At 38.4% G+C, this 18,259-nt stretch overlaps 2 protein-coding genes across 5 annotated transcripts in view; one reads left to right on the forward strand and one right to left on the reverse strand.

Annotated features, from left to right (window-relative positions):
* The window catches only part of LOC109977714 (adhesion G-protein coupled receptor F3), a 24,651-nt gene extending 14,706 nt beyond the window's left edge, over positions 1 to 9,945 (forward strand). For all 3 annotated transcript variants that reach the window (XM_020627416.3, XM_065966052.1, XM_020627421.2), the window contains 14 exons: positions 45 to 209; positions 302 to 408; positions 993 to 1,051; positions 1,139 to 1,263; positions 1,361 to 1,576; positions 3,752 to 3,970; positions 4,062 to 4,211; positions 5,449 to 5,569; positions 5,792 to 5,870; positions 6,127 to 6,312; positions 7,162 to 8,493; positions 8,580 to 8,621; positions 9,389 to 9,424; positions 9,502 to 9,945. In XM_020627416.3, coding sequence (XP_020483072.2) covers positions 45 to 209; positions 302 to 408; positions 993 to 1,051; positions 1,139 to 1,263; positions 1,361 to 1,576; positions 3,752 to 3,970; positions 4,062 to 4,211; positions 5,449 to 5,569; positions 5,792 to 5,870; positions 6,127 to 6,312; positions 7,162 to 8,493; positions 8,580 to 8,621; positions 9,389 to 9,424; positions 9,502 to 9,552 — 2,888 coding nt within the window. In that variant the 3' untranslated portion in view covers positions 9,553 to 9,945. The remainder of the gene's footprint in view (positions 1 to 44; positions 210 to 301; positions 409 to 992; positions 1,052 to 1,138; positions 1,264 to 1,360; positions 1,577 to 3,751; positions 3,971 to 4,061; positions 4,212 to 5,448; positions 5,570 to 5,791; positions 5,871 to 6,126; positions 6,313 to 7,161; positions 8,494 to 8,579; positions 8,622 to 9,388; positions 9,425 to 9,501) is intronic.
* LOC109977742 (ankyrin repeat domain-containing protein 66-like) lies at positions 9,786 to 17,932 on the reverse strand. 2 transcript variants are annotated; one of them, XM_020627427.3, is made up of 4 exons: positions 12,746 to 12,896; positions 11,389 to 12,515; positions 10,245 to 10,473; positions 9,786 to 10,058 (listed from the first exon to the last, which is right to left on the reverse strand). In XM_020627427.3, exons 2-4 carry the CDS (start codon positions 11,525 to 11,527, stop codon positions 9,920 to 9,922), a joined length of 507 nt encoding a protein of 168 aa, XP_020483083.1. In that variant the 5' UTR covers positions 11,528 to 12,515; positions 12,746 to 12,896; the 3' UTR covers positions 9,786 to 9,919. The 2 variants fall into 2 exon arrangements, with proteins under 2 accessions (XP_020483083.1, XP_065822123.1); XM_065966051.1 differs by lacking the exons at positions 9,786 to 10,058; positions 10,245 to 10,473 and adding an exon at positions 12,919 to 17,932 and having other exon boundaries at positions 12,334 to 12,515; positions 12,746 to 12,805.
* Between the last annotated feature and the right edge of the window lie 327 nt (positions 17,933 to 18,259).

Here is an 18,259-nt window from a genome sequence, read left to right on the forward strand (position 1 = left end):
AAAAAAGTTTTCCAGGGTAAAATTTTAATCTTTGTTCCAAACAGCCTGTCAGAATTCCTCGGACAGCGATTTTTTGTGTACCTGTGATTCGGGCCACGGATGGAGCGATGAAGTCTGTAGATCTCGCCCACAATGTTGTGAAGAGAAATGCCAGTTCTCCAAAGATGCTTACAATAAGGCCAACCACATGTGTATTTCAGACACCACAGGTATTTATTGAATTTTGATTTGTTTTCACGTGTAATGTACAATATAATGTATTTAACATGCATGCTTAAAAAAAAAAACATTTTCTCCTCAGTTACGCTCAGCGGAAAGATATCTTTGAAAACACAAAACTATTCGGATTGTCTGAAAGAAAAAAAGTCTAAAGAATTTCAGATGTGTAATGCCAATCTGACAAAGGAGGTAATATTAAAAACATGAACAAAACAACACTCATATACTGGTTCTCAAGAGGTGGGTCGGGAACCAAAAGTGGGTCCTGGTCCCATTTTCACTGGGTCGTGAATGTGTGCCTGGAATGATTTTTTTTGTGGGGGGGGGGTTATGGCTTTATTAGGGGACAGGACAGTGGATAGAGCCAGGAATTGGAGAGAGTGGGTAATGACATGCAACAAAGGAGCCACAGGTGGGATTAGCTTTGAGGACAGTAGCCTCTGTACAAGTGGCGCACAAACTTCGCTAGGAAAACGTGCCCCCATGAAGCACTTGTTTAACATGTTTGTTTTGTTCTGTTTCTTTGAACTGTAACGTGATTTTTTCCCATCTGAGGTCCAAATTGCCCACTTTTTTCTAAGGGTTAATTTTTGGTCTTTTTAAGCCTTAATTTAGAGATAGGACAGTGGATAGAGTCAGAAACTTGGGGGGGGGGGGGAGAGATTTTTCATGAAGATGTTGGTGGTGGGTCCTGAGACTAGACCAGTTGAGATCCATTGCACTTATACACTGAATTATTAAATATTAACATGTAAAAAGTTGTTGCCTTTCAGTTGAAAACAGTTTACAGCACTTTGAGGGGATATGACAGATTAGAAATCAGCGAATACAGGTACTTGCTTTGTCTGACAAACACAATATTTTGTTGTCTTTCTGTTTTTAAAATGTGACTGAAATATGTTTTGTCTTTTCCCCGAAGGTTTGGGAGCGTCATCGCAATATTCAGTGTCACCCTTGCTTTCTATATCAATTCGCAAGATCTGATTAACAGCTTAGCACTCCTGAACAAGCAACTCGACTCATCATTTTATATGGAAACCAAAGGTAACTGTATCTAATGGAAGCTGGGTCACACTGGATTGTACATTCTGGATGCAGCTCATCTTTAGTTTCTCTAACATGTCACTTTTATTTTTCACAGGTGTTGTCAAATTAAGCATGCCTTCTAACCCTGTGCATTACAACAGCACGCAAGAAATCAAGTGTTCCGTCCAGGAGGACCTGAATGCTCAAGCAATGTGGGTGCTGAAAAGAAAGAGTCAAGAAATTAACATAACTAATGGCACACAGTCAAGAATAACAACAAATACTCTGGAGAGCAACATCACTGTCATTCACACATCAGAACTCTGGGCAGGTACTGTTTTTTCCACCATTTTATTCCCATTTTATGTATAGCTGTACCCTTACTAAGTGCTGTACATGTGTACAATTTTGAGTTCAGTGTTCAGTACTTCTTCACTATTTAACTACATGGAAGGAAATGATGCACCTTTTTAGACCACTTCATTGATCTGATTGCTTTATTTCCTAATTATTTAAGTTTAACAAGAAATGTGATCAAGGCAAGACTAAACACCTGATTGTGAGAAAATAGGGGGTGTGAATGCAGCAGCAAAAAAATCAAGCCAATGTAGAAGGGCCAGATATCGCAGTTTCTCATGTGGCCACTACAGGCTGGATCCAAAAGTGAGTTGATCAATGATAGATTGATTTTAAAAGAATGTTGCAGGTGTAATAGAAAAATTCCCTGATTGCAGGATTACTTGTTTAAACATGAAAAAAAAAACAAGGTTTGGCGCCATGGTTTCCAGCTTCACCACAGAATTAAACATGTTTCCAGAAAACAGGTTTTGGTATGAAACTTTGAATATATGGAATGAAACTTGGAATATATTGAACGAAGTCTGAATATATGGAATTGAAGCTGATTTCAATTATCCAAATCCACCAGTTTCATTGTTGTCATCCAAAAGACACCCCGCTGAATATGCTGGTTTTGCAAAATGATATCAGCTGAAATGTACCAATACTTTCTTGAACATCAAAACTTTTTTTGAAAAGTTGCTGGTCGTACTCAAAATCATATGAATAATTTGGAATGTAGAAAGCTTCACCTTGAAGATCATAGTTAAATTATTGGAACACTTTTACTGCTTATGAGTAGTAATGCTCAACAAAACATTGCTGAGCGCACTTTGTGCATCCATCTTCAGGGATTTATTTAGTCTCTTACTGAGATGGAAGCTGAAATAACACTACGGACTTCCATTCAATATATTCAAAGTTTCATTCAATATATTAATTTCCTGAACGGCTTGCCATAATATATATATATATGTATATACAGGTGGGAGCTTGTAGCTGTCTGTAGTGTGTCACCTTAACGGATTTAACCACAGGTCTTTACCTCTCTGCGGTGTTTGTGGTTTAGATTTGTTCATGCGAATATTGCACAAGTGAAAGGGCTTATAATGCGGTTAATTGTTCTATCAGACCGCCCACAAAGGCTGAGTTACAGCTCTTTTCAGTGTGTTAAAATGAGGTACCATATTTTCGATATCTTCACACTAAATAGACCCGGTGTGCGCTCACTGTCTCTGGCTTGTAATGTCGTTCAGTGTTTCTTGTACATTGATTACATTTTGGCAGCCAGTGCCGCCTGTCTGGAGTATTGTCAGCTTTTCTCCGCAGAGAAGACTATTGTACTCTCTAAGCTCTATAGTCTGTATGAACCCGATTAACATCCACCACAAAGAGAATCTCATTCTGTTAAAAACATTGTAGTACTCTTGAAAATGTACCATTCCATTAATTACCATGGACCTAGCCTGCATAGCTTTGTTAAGCTGGAGTTTGCTAACTCCTCACATACAGTGTATATAACCTCAGGTTTTAAATAAATAAGCAACACCAAAAAGCCAAACTCAAGACTTTAAAACTTCCGTTAATAAACCAACAGGTGACGTAACCAGAGCTATGTTCAGTGTTCATGCCGTCTATAGAGTTGACTTCAAAAGAAGATAATTTACCAGACCTCCTTGGCCTGCCTCTCTTGTCAGTCTGAATCCAGCAGTTCAAGGCTGCATTTGCAACTTCTTACATAACACATCTGTCTCCAACTCCGACCTCTCTATAATTTGAATATTTATTTATCTGTTCTTTTATGCCTTGCCTGTAAAGCACTTTGGTCAGCTGAGGCTTTTTTAGACATGCTATACAAATAAACTTGTTGTTGCTTGCAATTTCTTTGCAATATGACAATACATTTATAATTCTGCAGCCTCATTGGTTGATAATGTTACATTAGAGCAATGTTGAATTATTGCAGTACTATGATTTTGACTTCATTACAAAAAAATACTACGAAGTCTGTAAAAGTAGTCCCACCATGATTGACTGAGCCTTTAAAATAATTTAATTGGATTTTTTCCCTGGGAATGTCTAAAAAAAAATTCAAAACACACAACCAGTGCGATTTGTAAAATACCCTAATCCCATTAAAGTTCATCCATATTATTTCTTTCCTAAGGAGAGTACACATGTATCTACCGTCAGAACAGCGATGCTTACACTATTCGTCACATGGCCAGCGGTGTAATGGACGTGTGCTCTAAACCAAACATTGACATCAGCTTCGATGAAGGTTTTCCAGATTGCAGGGAATTTGAGGATCTGTCTGTGAAAGTCAAATGTGAGATAGAGAAGAGCAACGAAAAATATTCTGTGACATGGAGCAGCGGAATTGAACGTAAGTACATTTTTCTTGTCACCTACTTCTTCCTTTACTTTCTTGAATCCTTGCAATAAAACTATATAACAGACATTTATTTTCCATGCAGGTCATACTGTGGAAGCCAATGTTTCAAGTGTTTCTTCATTTGACACTGTTGTTCACTGCAAGGCACCTAAGCCACCTGAGCTCACGTGTTCTTTTAAGAACAGGTGTAACCAAACCACAAGTGCTTCAATTGATATCGAGATCATATTTGGTATGTTTGTGTGATTTTTTTGTAATAATGTCACAGAAGAAGAATTATATATTTGGCTGCTTGTATTTTGAAAGGAAGTTAATACAGTATATTGATATATATTATACATTATATTTATGTTTTATACCAGGGCTGCACAAGAAATCACAATGTCATCATAATTGCAAAATAAGCATTTGCAATAAACTCAAAAAACATACATGTAGCCTAATATTCAACGAAGACACAATTCTTCACTCAATATAAAGATAAAGATAAAGATAAAGATAAACTTTATTGATCCCCCGTGGGGGAAATTTGTGCATTACAGCAGCTCCAGAAAACAGGGGACGGGAATATACTTATAAAAAATAAAAATAAAAGTTAAAAACAGATCAAATATATGCATAGTACCTGTTGGATGGAGGCCCAGGTTTAATAGCCATGCTTCAGATGAAGCCAAAGCTAGCTATCAGTTACTTTCAGATTAATCATTACCAATTTGGTGGTTAAAAAAACTTCTTTATGGCTTCAGGAGGGACATGTCACAAACATGTGTTATGACATGAAGAACAGCAGACGGACATCAAATCTGAAGTTTAGCTAACGTGCACTCTTACATTTTTATTTCCCACTCTTGATTTTAATCATTGTCTATTATCACTGAGGGCTAATATGTACATAAAAAAACACACTGCATTTATCTGGTTAGATTTTCTGCATTTTTCATAGAAAGAAAAGCTATTGCAATGTCATGTTTTTCCAATATCGTGCAGCCTTATTTTATATCCTAGTGTATTATATTCAAGCATGCAGTGTTTATATTCATGTGCAGAATACTGAAGTAATTTGTAGGCTAAATCTTTACAGAGATAAGGCAATGCTGTTAAGTTTGCATATCAGGAACCCGAGAGAATAGTCATAGCAACAGCAGATATTCAGTTTGATCATAAAAATAGTAATAGAGTAAAAGAACATAATGTGAAATGTTTTAGTACTCCTTAACTCATATCAAAAAAACTCTAAATGAACTTCAGTTTTATTTTTTTCATTTTATTTTTCAAATATTTATTTTCAAGGTGAATAGATTTGGGACAGGGACAATATTTTGATGAGAAATTAAATATTTTATTCTCAAACAGAATTTCAGTTTAAGATCACATTGTTCTACTGAAGTCAGATCTATGCGAGATATGTTTGAAGATAACAATTTTGAAAAAGATGATGAATCCATTTTTTTTGTTCATCTTCAAAATAGAAGGCGACCGATTCTGTGACGTTGATGGTGATTGGAAAAAAACGAAAGCTGAATTTACTGCAAAGTTAAACTGCAAGGACGGAGCTGGAATAAGACAAAGGAAATGCATGAATAATTCTATGTAAGACTAAATCTGATTAATATACACATTTTCTTGCAAATATTTTAAATATGTTTTGTCAAAACCATTCATATTCAAATAAATCTAGTCCCGTTCATAGAAGAAACCTGCAAGTACAAACTGATGACTTTAAGGCTTTCTTGCTTAAGAGATCAGTTAGTGAGTGATTATCATATGGGCAATATATTTTGTAATGATTGACTCATTGATTCATCTACGCAGGGAGGCGGCAGCGGACTGGGGACGAGAGGTTTCAGACTGTGTGAATCATGAACTGAATAATGTGCTGCAACAAGCAAATGTGAGCCTCACTTTTCTAACTGAAGGATACAACATTAAGCACCAAAACCATTTAATATAAGAGTGACTCATAAAGAGAAACAACTTTACTCAAACCAGCTTGAAATAACTAACTTAAAGCAGAAACATTTTTCTTACTTTTCTAAAACATCATCTTCTTACGTCTCAATTAGTATCATCTGTTTTGATATCCTGAGTCATTTCTTAGGATTTACATTTTACCACAATTAACCCTTAAGTCCTTACTGTTGTTACAGATTGTTGACATTGGACTCGGCTCAGTCGATAAAAATGCTGGACGCGTTTTCTCCATCCTCCAGAATGTCTCTACCGATGTGAAGAAGATCGACACATTTGCAAATTTAAATGCAGCCGTTCAAGTCCTTGTCACTTTGAGCCCAAAGCTTGACTCACTCTCCGTACAGGACGGTGAAATGGTGGATGTAAGTCCAATAAGGTCTCTGATGATCTCAATGAATGTTGATGATGAGAAATAATCTGTATGGATGTGAAAGGTGCATTACAGAAAAGTTTCATTCAATGGATTTACCCTATTAAATAGCACCACATTTTCATTCTCTTATGGTCATTTTCCTGAAATTGAAATGTGATAGTTGTTTTCAAAGTAAGCAGTTCTGGTCTGGATCTCATTTCAGTAAAGACTCAAGGGAAAGGAGGCATCTTGCGTAAAATAAAGATTAATATTTGAGCCTTTTTTTAATAGGGCCACTGAAGACAAACAGGAGATTTGGGGAGAAGACAGTGGGATAGACATAACTGCATTATCAAAGGGACTAAGGCCAGGAGTCGAACCTGTGGCTGAAGAATTCAGGACTGTAGCCTATGTATATTTGTACAAAAGTCCTGAGCTGTTTTAACCAATTAAAAACCTCTTGTTTACTTGTAAAAGCTTTATGTTAAACCTAATTGAAACCAATGGTTTCTAAATACAGGCTCTCCCTTGGCGAATCACACTGTGGCAGAACCCACAGACAAAATGATGGATTAGTCATCTCACCCAGCATTGAATGAGATGCCGGTTGCTTTTGGCTTGATAGAAAATTGAAGATTACTGACATCCTTTTCCTTTAAAACAACATGAATGCAGTTTCACCAGTTGCTTTTGTGCTGCAAGGCATTGTGGTACCAACAACGGTTACATGTAGAATTAAATCGCACTTGCTTTACCACAGTCTACAACTGTCAAATCAACCCAGACCAATTAACTACTTAGAAACATGTTGTAATGCTGTAGAATGGACTACAAATAATACCAGCTCTTTTCTTTACAGGACTTTTTGGGGTCATCCAGCAATTTACTGGACAAGTCTCTAAACGAAACCTGGAAAACAGAAGAAGACAGTACTTCACTGGCTGAAAGATATCTGAGTTCTGTCGAGCAAATTATTCACACCTCAAACATAACAAAGAGATACATGAAAAGAAATGTAGCGCTAGAAGCATGCAATAGCTCACAGGAATCCCATTGTACCAATACAGTGTTTAATAACACCGTCAGTCTCAAGGGAAAGAACCCTGGCAGCGTAAAAACAGCCGGGTTTAAAGAATTGGGGACGTATTTGCCCAATAACGTTGCAAATTTTGAACCTAACAGCATTGTTGTGTCAACAACTACTGAGAGGGACATATCAGATTCAGTCGAGGTCCGGATCAACTTCCAATTGCTTGAGCCGAGGCCTCGCAACGTCGAAATAATTTGTACATCGTGGGACAACAACACCAGGAGCTGGTCAAAACATAAATGTGAATGGAAGTGGGAGAGAGGCTCTGAGGGTGTCTGCGTCTGCGAGCATTTGTCATCATTTGCCATACTGATGGGAAAGTATCCCTTAAAAGTCCATTGGATAACAGAAACAACGTATGTTGGACTATCGGTGTCAGTTATATCACTCGTTCTCAGCCTTGTGATAGAAATAGTTGTCTGGAGCGCTGTGGTCAAGACGGATTCTTTACATTTACGCCACACTGCACATGTCAACATTTGCCTGTGTTTGTTAGTTGCAGATTGTTGTTTCTTAGCTTCTTCTGAGCCAGATAATATTTCACCAAACTGGTGCAAGATCCTCGTAGTGCTGAAGCATTTCTGCTACCTGGCCATGTTCTTTTGGATGCTGTGGCTGAGCAGCGCGCTTCTTCACCAAGCACTGTACCTCTTCCATAATGTGAGCAAGAAAAAATCCATGAATTTGGCGTTCACCGTGGGCTATGTGTGTCCTTTGCTGATTGTTTCCATTACATTTCTTGCTAACAAAGCAGGGGCTGAAGGCCATTACTACTCAAAAGACACTTGTTGGCTGGTTTACACTTCACTTTTTAAAGGGTCTATTTATACATTTATCATACCGATTGGCATCATCGCTTTCTTCAACATAGTCGCCATGCTGGTGGTCATTTTGAAGCTCCTGGATCGCTCTACACACACAAAATCATTTAATGAAAAAGAAAAAAAGGGTGTCATAACCGTCATGAGGACGGTTATTCTTCTGACTCCAATCTTCGGTGTGACTTGGGTCTTCGGCTTTGCTGTAATGATTCTAGACCTTACATACGGAACCATAGCTTACGTTGCTAATTATGCCTTCACCCTGATGAACGCGTTCCAGGTATGTTTGATCCGATCCTTGTAAAAAAAAACAACTTCTGATTAAGTAAAGATATAGCTCATTAACCTCTACCATTTCATCTGCAGGGTTTGTTCATTTTACTGACTACATTCCTGGGAGACCCAATGGTAAAGGATTTTCTTTTTTTTGCTTTTTGCCTTTATTGGATAGGACAGTGAATAGAGTAGAAAACCAAGGAGAGAGAGAGGGGAATGCCATGTAGGAAAGGAGCCACAGGCCGGACAGATCTAAAGTCTACACTGAAATCTGTGATAAGTGTATATTGATGCAAAAAAGTGATCCAAATTGACTGATTGAAATTTTACCCAGTAAAAGATTCACATTCACAGCAATCACATACATTTAGTGTCTTCCTCTGAGCACGCAAAGCATCACTGATCACTAGTTATTGAACATTAAGCTCTGTTGCATCCTAGCGTACTGATATCCTAAAGCCTTTTCCTTTTTTTAAATCCATTTTATTCTAAGAAAAGCTAAGCTAACCAAAGCTGGTTTGTGCGCTCGCTTCAGCCTCATTTGTATCAAAAACAAGAGTGGTATAAATCCATTTAAAGTTCAGAAAGAAAGTGACATTTGCCAACATGTTGACGTAGCACTTTAAAGAAGTTAACACTCGTTTCATAATGCAAAAAGCTTTAAGGATCCTGGCATTGTAAAATGAAAACCTTTAAGGATCAGGGTCAGTTTTCAAATATAGCATATATAGGAAATGTCATTGTTGGTGTTCTGCACAAAATACTGAGGGCTCACTTTATCCAACGCACAATCTAGCCTTTGTAAAAAGGTCGATTCTTAGATTCTGTTTGACTGAAATGTTACAAACTACAAATATTAACATGAGATCATTGAAACTTTTCTTATCCAATTTTGGCAGATTCGGGGAGAACTACAGAGACGTCTAAAAAGCAAAGTAAGTTTACTCCAATGTGAAATAAATCGACGATTACGGTTAATTTTTTCTTTACATTCTTTTCCTCTGCGTTGCAGGCTCCAGCATCGACTAATGAAAGCATCACTGACTCAACTTTGACTAAGTGAAAAGGATCCCATACATGTCCACAAATCAACAACAAAAAATACATTTACACATTAAACCACAAGCTAGTTGTTGTCAGTTTTCTCTTTTGAGATGCTACTTTTTGTTGTTGCTTACTTTGGCTTATTACCTGTGATGCTAGATAACTGCTCAATATCATGTTTTTCAGTAGATCTATTTTTTATTCTGTTAGGAAATATTTTCAAACTGTATTCTTTTAAATGAAACTAAAAAGTTATGTTGGTATGTGGGTAATCCAATACTGTTTATTACATGTTTTAAATTAATACACTGAAATGTCACTCACACACAGTCAACTGAGAAGATTCAAAGATTATGTACGCTTTGTTGTGTAAACGGAAGTAAAGTCTACATGTGAGTGTTTCTTTGAGAGATCCTGTTGTCCTCATTTTCTTTGCCCGGCTCTGCCCACTCCTCATCTGTGTCATCCACTGAAATCCCCTTCTGGGCTGCCATCTTGCGGTAGGCCTGACACTCGGTTTCTGATCTGCAACACAAAAACAGCATTTCACATATATATAGAGTAGATTGTGTTGGGAAAAAGCATTGCTTTTAAGAGAAGTTTAATTGAAATTTAACACTAAGATAAAGCATTGTATATAGTATAACAGAAGTATTCTAACAAAGTTTCATGAAGCAGTGTTGAATTGAAAAAGTGGGCTTCATTTCTAACTTTTTAAGGAATCCAACGCAGTCTCTGTGTCCGTATATTTCAGCTATGCGCACTGGTTTGTCACCGCAGAAGTCCTCCTTGTCTACAGGAGCATGGAGCGAGTGAAGCAGCCGCAGTACAGCCAGCCGGCCCGACTCTGCAGCAAAGTGTGCAGCCATCCATCCATGCTCTGTCCTCAGACAAGGCCTTGCTCCATGCTCAATGAGGATCCTAACCGTTTCTGTATGTCCTGTGAAAAAGGCATCAGAGAGTGATCCGACACATACAACATAGTAGATAAGGGACAACTTAAAACTGGAGGACACAATACAGTACATTCTGCAAGTTAACGAATAGGGCCTTTTTAAGCAATATTAGATTACCTACATGTAAATAGAAGTGTACTAGAGTCCGAGAATACAGTTTCTTGTCATAAAATAGCATATTTTCAATGACAGATGTATGTGAAAAAGCACAATTAGTCGAGGCAACAAAGTATTTAGAAGATGACATGCAGCCTAGGCTTTTGGGAACTTGTGGATAAACTTTTTATAGAATGTTTTGACATTTAATTTGCAAAGTGATCAACAGAAAATAATAATACATTGTATTAATATTTAGGGGGAAATTGTTGAGGAGTACAGCCTTAATTTATCACTGTAAATCCTAGAACTACACTTTAAAATTGATTTAAAGGTCTTTTTAATAAACAGATTAGCCAACTGAATGCTAAATATTTTGTGTTTTCTGATGATGCAGGCTACTACAGCAAAAACAAAAGCTTATACCTCAAAATGCCACATTTTTCAACAGGGCGGAAAACAGGAAAATTAGCAATAAGCCCTTTAAACCATGAAGCTGCACCATGGCCTCCTGTTGCTGATGTGCAATTTGCATTTAAAAAGTCAATAGGACAAACAGTGGCTTTAAATGTGGAGACATTTAAGTTGAACTGCTACAAAAGCAGCCTGTTTTTATTCATGGAGCATGTTCCCAAAGGGGAAATATAAGAACATAGGCTACTTGAGACTGTATTCAAAGCATGTTGGACACTTTTTCATAGTGTAAAACAAGACAGAAAGCGACTGTGAAACTAGGCCAAATGTAAGAGCTGTGTTAAGGTGCATCAAATAAGAATATAAAATAGCCACTTCTCTTACACTACCTTTGGCTGCTGCCCAGTGAAGAGGTGTCTTAAAGCTCCAGTCGATGTCTCTCTGATTTGGATCGCATTTATTTTGCCTCAGAATCTCCTTAACTTCATCGAAATCCCCCGCTGCTGCTGCCTGGTGCAACTCAGTCATTTCGGGGCAGTGGTTTCCTAGCAACAGTTAATCAACAAAAAGAGGAGCCAACCAGCCAACCAGCCAACCAGCCAACCAAGCGCTAACAGGAACCAGTGAACGATACTGCTGCCACCTGCTGTAGAAAAGGTATGAAACCGGGCTTTGAGTGAGTGACACAAAAAGGGGACTGAGTATCATGAGAAATTATTCATATAGACTAAATATAGCGAATAAAAAGTAAATAAGAAGTAACTGACGTCGTAGGCTACAGGCCAACAACCGATTAAAAACAGATTCATAACCGTGTTCAAAACGTTACCCTTAATTGAAAGCAAAATGTTCACACTTTATTTCCTAGTTTTTGTTCATAGAACCACATACTGAACAAAATGTTACCACGGAACCACCATATTTGGCTAAATGTTTCACTGAAATACCATTTCTGGAAAATACCAAGACAGCTCAAGAGGAAATACAACTTGAATAAAAACAACCCTTTTTTTTAATGAGCAAAATGTATTTTATGTAGGCTATACTCATTTATATCTCGTACAGTTTTGATCAGTGCAGCGAGGTTACTTCCTTCATAGGGATGTCGACGGATATATTTCAAGAATCCTGTTTTTATTGTTACCCAAAAAAAAAGCTCAATGTAATGAAAGTTAACAGATACAATTATCAACTACCAATATTTTTTTCTTGATCAAATCCTATCATTATTCACAGATCTTCGTAAAAAAATAATAATAATAATGCAGCTGTTCATAGCACAAATAACTCTTGAAATGTGTACTATTTAAAAACATGCAAACACAAAACTCATCTAAGCAAGTCAATTAATTTTTATTAATACAATTTCACCACATGACACTTCATTGTATTTATTATGTAAAAGTTGAAGTGGTAAAATCTCTAACAAGCCAAACATATTTGACTAAAGTCAAGACTGCTACGCTCGGTGAGCTTCCCCCAATGGACATTCATGTTCCGCCAACTGGGTCCAGAGCTGAAACAAGCACACAAATTTAAAATGACATAGGCCTATTAAAAATATTTACTTTAAAATAAATTTGGATTAAATTTCATGAACATGTCACAATTAGTTTTTCAATATACATTTAGGGTTACTCCTGCACAAGGAAATATCATGAGAGAGCCCCCATGAGATGTTTGTTTTAAATTCCTTATTGCCCTTGTGGAGAAATAAGTAGTTGAGAGAAACAAGTTTGGTCCTACCTGTCAATTGTCAGCGTTTTGATGACTTTAATCCTTAACACTCCTCTTCATCCTGGTTCACTGAACATGAGGTATAACATAACATTAATAAAATATGAATAATAATACATTTTAATTGTATAAATCCAAATTAACACTAACAAAGAAAATTAAAACCAAGTGAAGTCACTAACCTGAGCCTAAACCTGCCAAGCTGTGGTCTGTGTTCAGGTCTTTCCAATATTTGTCCATCAGTGTATTTACAACTACTCCATCACGTTCAATGTCAACTTTATATTGAGGAAAAGCGATCTTTGAATTATAATCCATGCTGAGCACTGTCAATTTGAGTGGTTTATCAACCAGCAGATTGTAGAAGTCTTCATAAACACCATCCTCCCAGGAGCCCTTGGACTCATCAAATCCATTCAAAGAGCACAACAATGCTTGAGGAGCCTGATCCAGTAGACTCTGGGGTAGTGGTATTACATTTTTAATGGCAATGTCAGACTCATTTCCATAGTCAATAAACAGAACATGAAATGTATCGTCAGCTATAGAAATCACTTGAGCTCGATACCACTGATCATCACTGGAAAACAGAGCAAGGCATGGACTGCCAGGATCAAGAGTCTCAGAGAGTACACGGTCCTGTTGTTCTTTTCCTGCTTCCTGAGCAAGCTGAGCTACTTTGTCGAGTTCCTGAGTGTTGGTATACTGACACCAGAAGTAACTGGGTTCCGCAATACAAGAGGCGTACATCATCTCTGTCCCTGTTTTGGCAACATTTGGCTTCTTGTACATGCAGATATTCATATTTCCTTTGGAGAAACTAGGCTGTGTTGTGTTAGACTCAGATAAATTGTTCTTGAGGAAATCGTCAGTCTGAGGACTTTTTATTAAAACAATATCTTTGGATACTGTTTTCCAGTATTTTTGCATTGCAGCGTTTACACACACTCCTTCACAGTCCATTTCCACTGCATACTGACATGTGAGAATCTCTGAATGGTTTTCCATGTTTAAAACGTTCAGTTTGAGTGGTTTATCAACCAGAAGATTGTAGAAGTCCTCATATACATTGTCATTCCAGGAACCTTCGGACAAATCAAATCCATTTAAAGAGCACAAAAAAGCCTGAGGAGCCTGGTCCAGTAGACTCCGAGGTAGTGGTCTCACATTCTGTAAGTTGACATCTGCCTCATTTCCATAGTCAATAAACACAACATGAAATACATTGTCAACTTTAGAAATAACTTGAGCTCGATACCACTGGTCATCACTGGAAAAAAGAGCAAGGCACGGACTTCCAGGAACAAGGGTCTCTAGAAGCATATTTTCCTGCTGGGCCTGTCCTGCTTCCTGGACAAGTTTCCATATTTTGTCGAGCTCCTCTGTATTGGTGTATTGACACCAGAAGTACTGGGGCTCCACAATACAAGATGCATATACATCCTCTTTCTTGTTTTTGGATATGTTTGGCGTTTTGTACATAGTTTTTACATTTCCTGTGCAAACATTGAGGCATGTTGAGTTGAACTCTGTTGGACTTTCCTGGATTGTGTCTTCTAGCTGAGCGTTTTCTTTCTCAATATGCTCTGTGGCAGATGTCTTCCAGTATTTTTGCATTTCTTGATTTAAAAGCAAATTGTCACACTCTATTTGCACTGCACATTGGGGGGTCGGCATCTCTGAATGATCTTCCACATTAAACACGGTTACTCTGAGTAGCTTATCAACCAAGAGATTATGGAAGTCATCATAAACTCTGTCATCCCAGGATCCCTTTGACTCATCAAATCCATTTAAAGAGCACAAAAAGGCCTGAGGAGCCTTTTCCAGCAGACTTTGAGGCAGAGGTCTTACATTGTCAATGTCAACTTCAGCCTCATTTCCATAGTCTATAAACAGAACATGCAGTAAACTCTCAGTGCTCTGAATTACTTGAGCTCGATACCACTGGTTGTCACTGGAATAAAGAGCAAGGCATGGACCACCAGGCCCCAAAGTCTCAGAGAACATCACATTATTTTGTGTGTTCCCTGCGTCCTGTGCAAGCCTTGACACTATGTTTAGATCTTCAGTGTTGGTGTTCTGACACCAAAAGTAATTTGGTCCAACAATGCAGGAAGCATATACCTCCTCCGTCTTGTTTAGAGAAACGTCTGGCCTCTTGTAGTTGTAGATGTTCAGGTTTATCTTGGGATCAGAAGGGAGAGAAAGTTTGTCCATTTCTGAGTCACTTTGGCCACCTTGTATGAAAACCTCCACCAACACAGATTCTTTGGCTTCATTAATTACTTCTAACGTTTGTTCGGTTCCTTCATCCAAAATCATTTTATGTTCAACTTGTGTTGCAGAGACATTGGTAATGGATTGTGAACTCTTCTGTAGCTCGGCTCTAGCAAACATCCCATTGTTGCTGTGAACTTGATTTTCTTCCGTCATTTTCTGTAATTCTGATGGATTCATGAGCTCTTCTGTTGACCAGTCCTTATTTGGCACATTGTCTTTTGAATGTTTAGAGAGTTGCTGTTCAGTTTGCTGAACAGGACCCTTTGCTATCTTTTGTTGTGTCATCTTCAAAACCATCTCTCTGACTTTCATATTTACATTCACAGATCCATCAAACAGCTCTACAATTAGCTTCCCTTTTGCGTCTTTCGCTACTACTGAAACAGTGAAACTATGGCTTACTGCATGATCTGCAAACCACTGGTTGACTTCCTGTGGCACTTCTGGAGGGACATCATACAGTCCAAGTGGAACAGCCTGCACAGGAGCTGACCTGGCAAAACTTGCTTCGATAGGAATGTGACACACATCAGATCCATTCACTGCGAGGGTATTGCCATAGTCCACAAAGTGCACTTTAAGTTTGGGAGACATTTCTACCACTTGAGCTCTGTGCCAATGATTATCAGTGTACCTAGCAAAGCAAATGCTTTCAAGTCCAAGTTGGTGATCTTTGCACTGTGGCTTGCCAATTTGTTTTTTAACATTTCCAATCACTTCGTCAAACAAATCAGAATTCCTGTCCAGTTGACAGTAGAAGTGATTGACATTCTCTGAAGATGTTACAAACACTTTTTCTCTTCCACCAACCTCAATTTTATGTCCAGAGTACTTGTATCCATCTGATTGTACTTGTGTAGAGATTGGCTCTTGAGATTCAGCCTGTGCACATTGCTGAGTCAGAAGCTTGCATACACTGTGAGATGAAGATTCAAAATCCACCACATTAAGGGGCAGACCTTCTTCATCAGATGTTACAGCTTGGACAACACATTTAAACCCTGTGTTTGACGAAGCACCTAAATCCACAAACTTCTGAAATTCCGCCAATTCATCATCAATCCCAGTGATGGCTGTGGGATGTGATGGGGTTTTCTGATTCAATAAGCAACACTGAAAAGCTTGTGCTTGCGGACGCAGGAAAGCTGGATCAATGGGGCGCACATCTCGGAGGGGAACCAGTACAGTGTGACCATAGTCTATAAACCTCACATCTACTACGGGGGAATGGTGACTTGTCATGATCCTTGCTCTGCACCACTTGTTGTTGTCTGGATTACGGGCGACACAGATGGATTCAACAAGTGGCTCAGGGTGGTTGGATGCATAGTGGTTTTGCAAGTCTTGCATAAGGAGTTGAAGAGAGTTTCCATTTTCCACTTTCTGACACCAGAACTTTTGTAGGCTTTCAATGCAAGACACTGTTACATTCATGCTTTTTCCTTCAGTGTACATGTCATCATCACCATTTTGCATCACAAAATGGAAACCGCTTGTTGGAAGATACATATTGCTAAGCATTGCAGGGTCTGAATGTTCAGAGTTCTCTTTGATATCAATATCACCAGAGCAAGAGGTATCCACATCATCTGATCTCCCATTGACTTCAATGTTATTGGCTTCTTCCTCCAATAAACCATTGCTGAAATCCACACCTTGTTTGTTTCCAAGGGAATGAACAAACAAACCAATTGATGACACAATGGGTTCATCCAAAGCATCCGAATCTCCTTTAGACTTTAAGGGAGGAGAGAGTCCTGTCTTTTTTATAAACCGATCGTTTATGCATTCTTCATCAAATTCATAGAGAGTGACATGATAGACATCCTGAGGTTTATCATGGCAGTTAAACCTTGCCAAAACAGTCTTGTTTAGGAGGATTGATTTCAGGTGATCAGTTTGCTCGTTGGTCCATCCTGCCCCGTTATTTTTAACACCATCAAGGGAGCAGCGATATGTGAAAACAGGCATTCTCAGGAATTTTTCATGCAGTGGTTTGATGTCTCCAACTCGGACAAGTTTGGTTTTTCCTTCATCCACATGCAGGACTTCTACAGTACCATCACTTGGCAGGTTTTGCCTAAGTAACGAGCGATTCCATCTGCCATTTTTGCCTTTAGCAGCACATGGATCCCCGCAGGTCTGTGGTTGTGCCTCTCCAAAATCTGAGCTTGCTTCATAGTGCTGGTTGATCTCTTCTGATAATGTCTTTAATGTCTTGGAAAGAGTTTGGAGACAGCAAAATATGCTTTCTGGATTCGTTATCTCTGTCACAATAACAGTTTCATAAGTTTCAGTTAACCGTTCTGGGTAAAAGTACTGGGGACTTTTATTAAGTTGGGAACCAACATTCAGATTCTGCTCATGTGTTTTGAGGTGAACTTCAGAAACAACTCCTTTTGGGAAATGAAGGCGTTCTTGTACGAGGCATTTAAACTCATCTGCTGGTACCTTCCTTGCTACCCCAAACTTACACATATATTTGGAAACAATTGATATATCAAGGAGAATTATCCTGTCTGCCATCAAAACATGTTGAACCAGTCCCTTAAAAGTCTTTCCATGTAGAGATTTCAAAAACTTGGAGGCTTTCTCAGGCCAGCTATTCTCAAGGGAGAGGACATTTGCAAGTATGCAGGCTTCGATTTCAGGTGGAAGGAGGAAACTGTCACTCTGGCCCCATGCTAAAGCTTCACTTGTGGTGATATGAGGCTGTCCCTGGTCAATCAGATAAACATTGTAAGTTTCACCCTTACTTGATACAATCCGAGCTCTGTGCCAGGTGTCACTGATGCAAACAAGACACAGATCTGCTGGTTTTCCTTCTGATCCGTTAAACTTCTTTTTAGGAATCTGAATCTCCTCTCTCATCTGTGCATAAATATGCTTCCGCTCATCTCCCATGTTGACCCATAATTCCACAAGACCACAATTGGTGTTAAGGTTTACCCTTGTGATGTGAACAGGCACTTCGGATCCTGGTGTAGGGAGTCCAGGAATTGAACACATTTTGAAGCTCAGAGGTCAAATATTTCTGAAAATTAGGACAAAAAAAACATGTTACCATTTAAAACAGGGGAGCATAGAAACATACTGCAAAGCATTTAGAGTTGATGTCACCAATTTCAAGAAGTGCTCTTATTCCTCTGCTATCTGCCTCATGTCATTAAAAATAAATTGACCACAACATGAATAAAAAGAAGTACAAATTTAATTGTTACTCTCATACAGTTGTTTTTA

This window comes from Labrus bergylta, chromosome 18, assembly GCF_963930695.1.
Source record: "Labrus bergylta chromosome 18, fLabBer1.1, whole genome shotgun sequence".
NCBI lineage: Eukaryota > Metazoa > Chordata > Actinopteri > Labriformes > Labridae > Labrus > Labrus bergylta.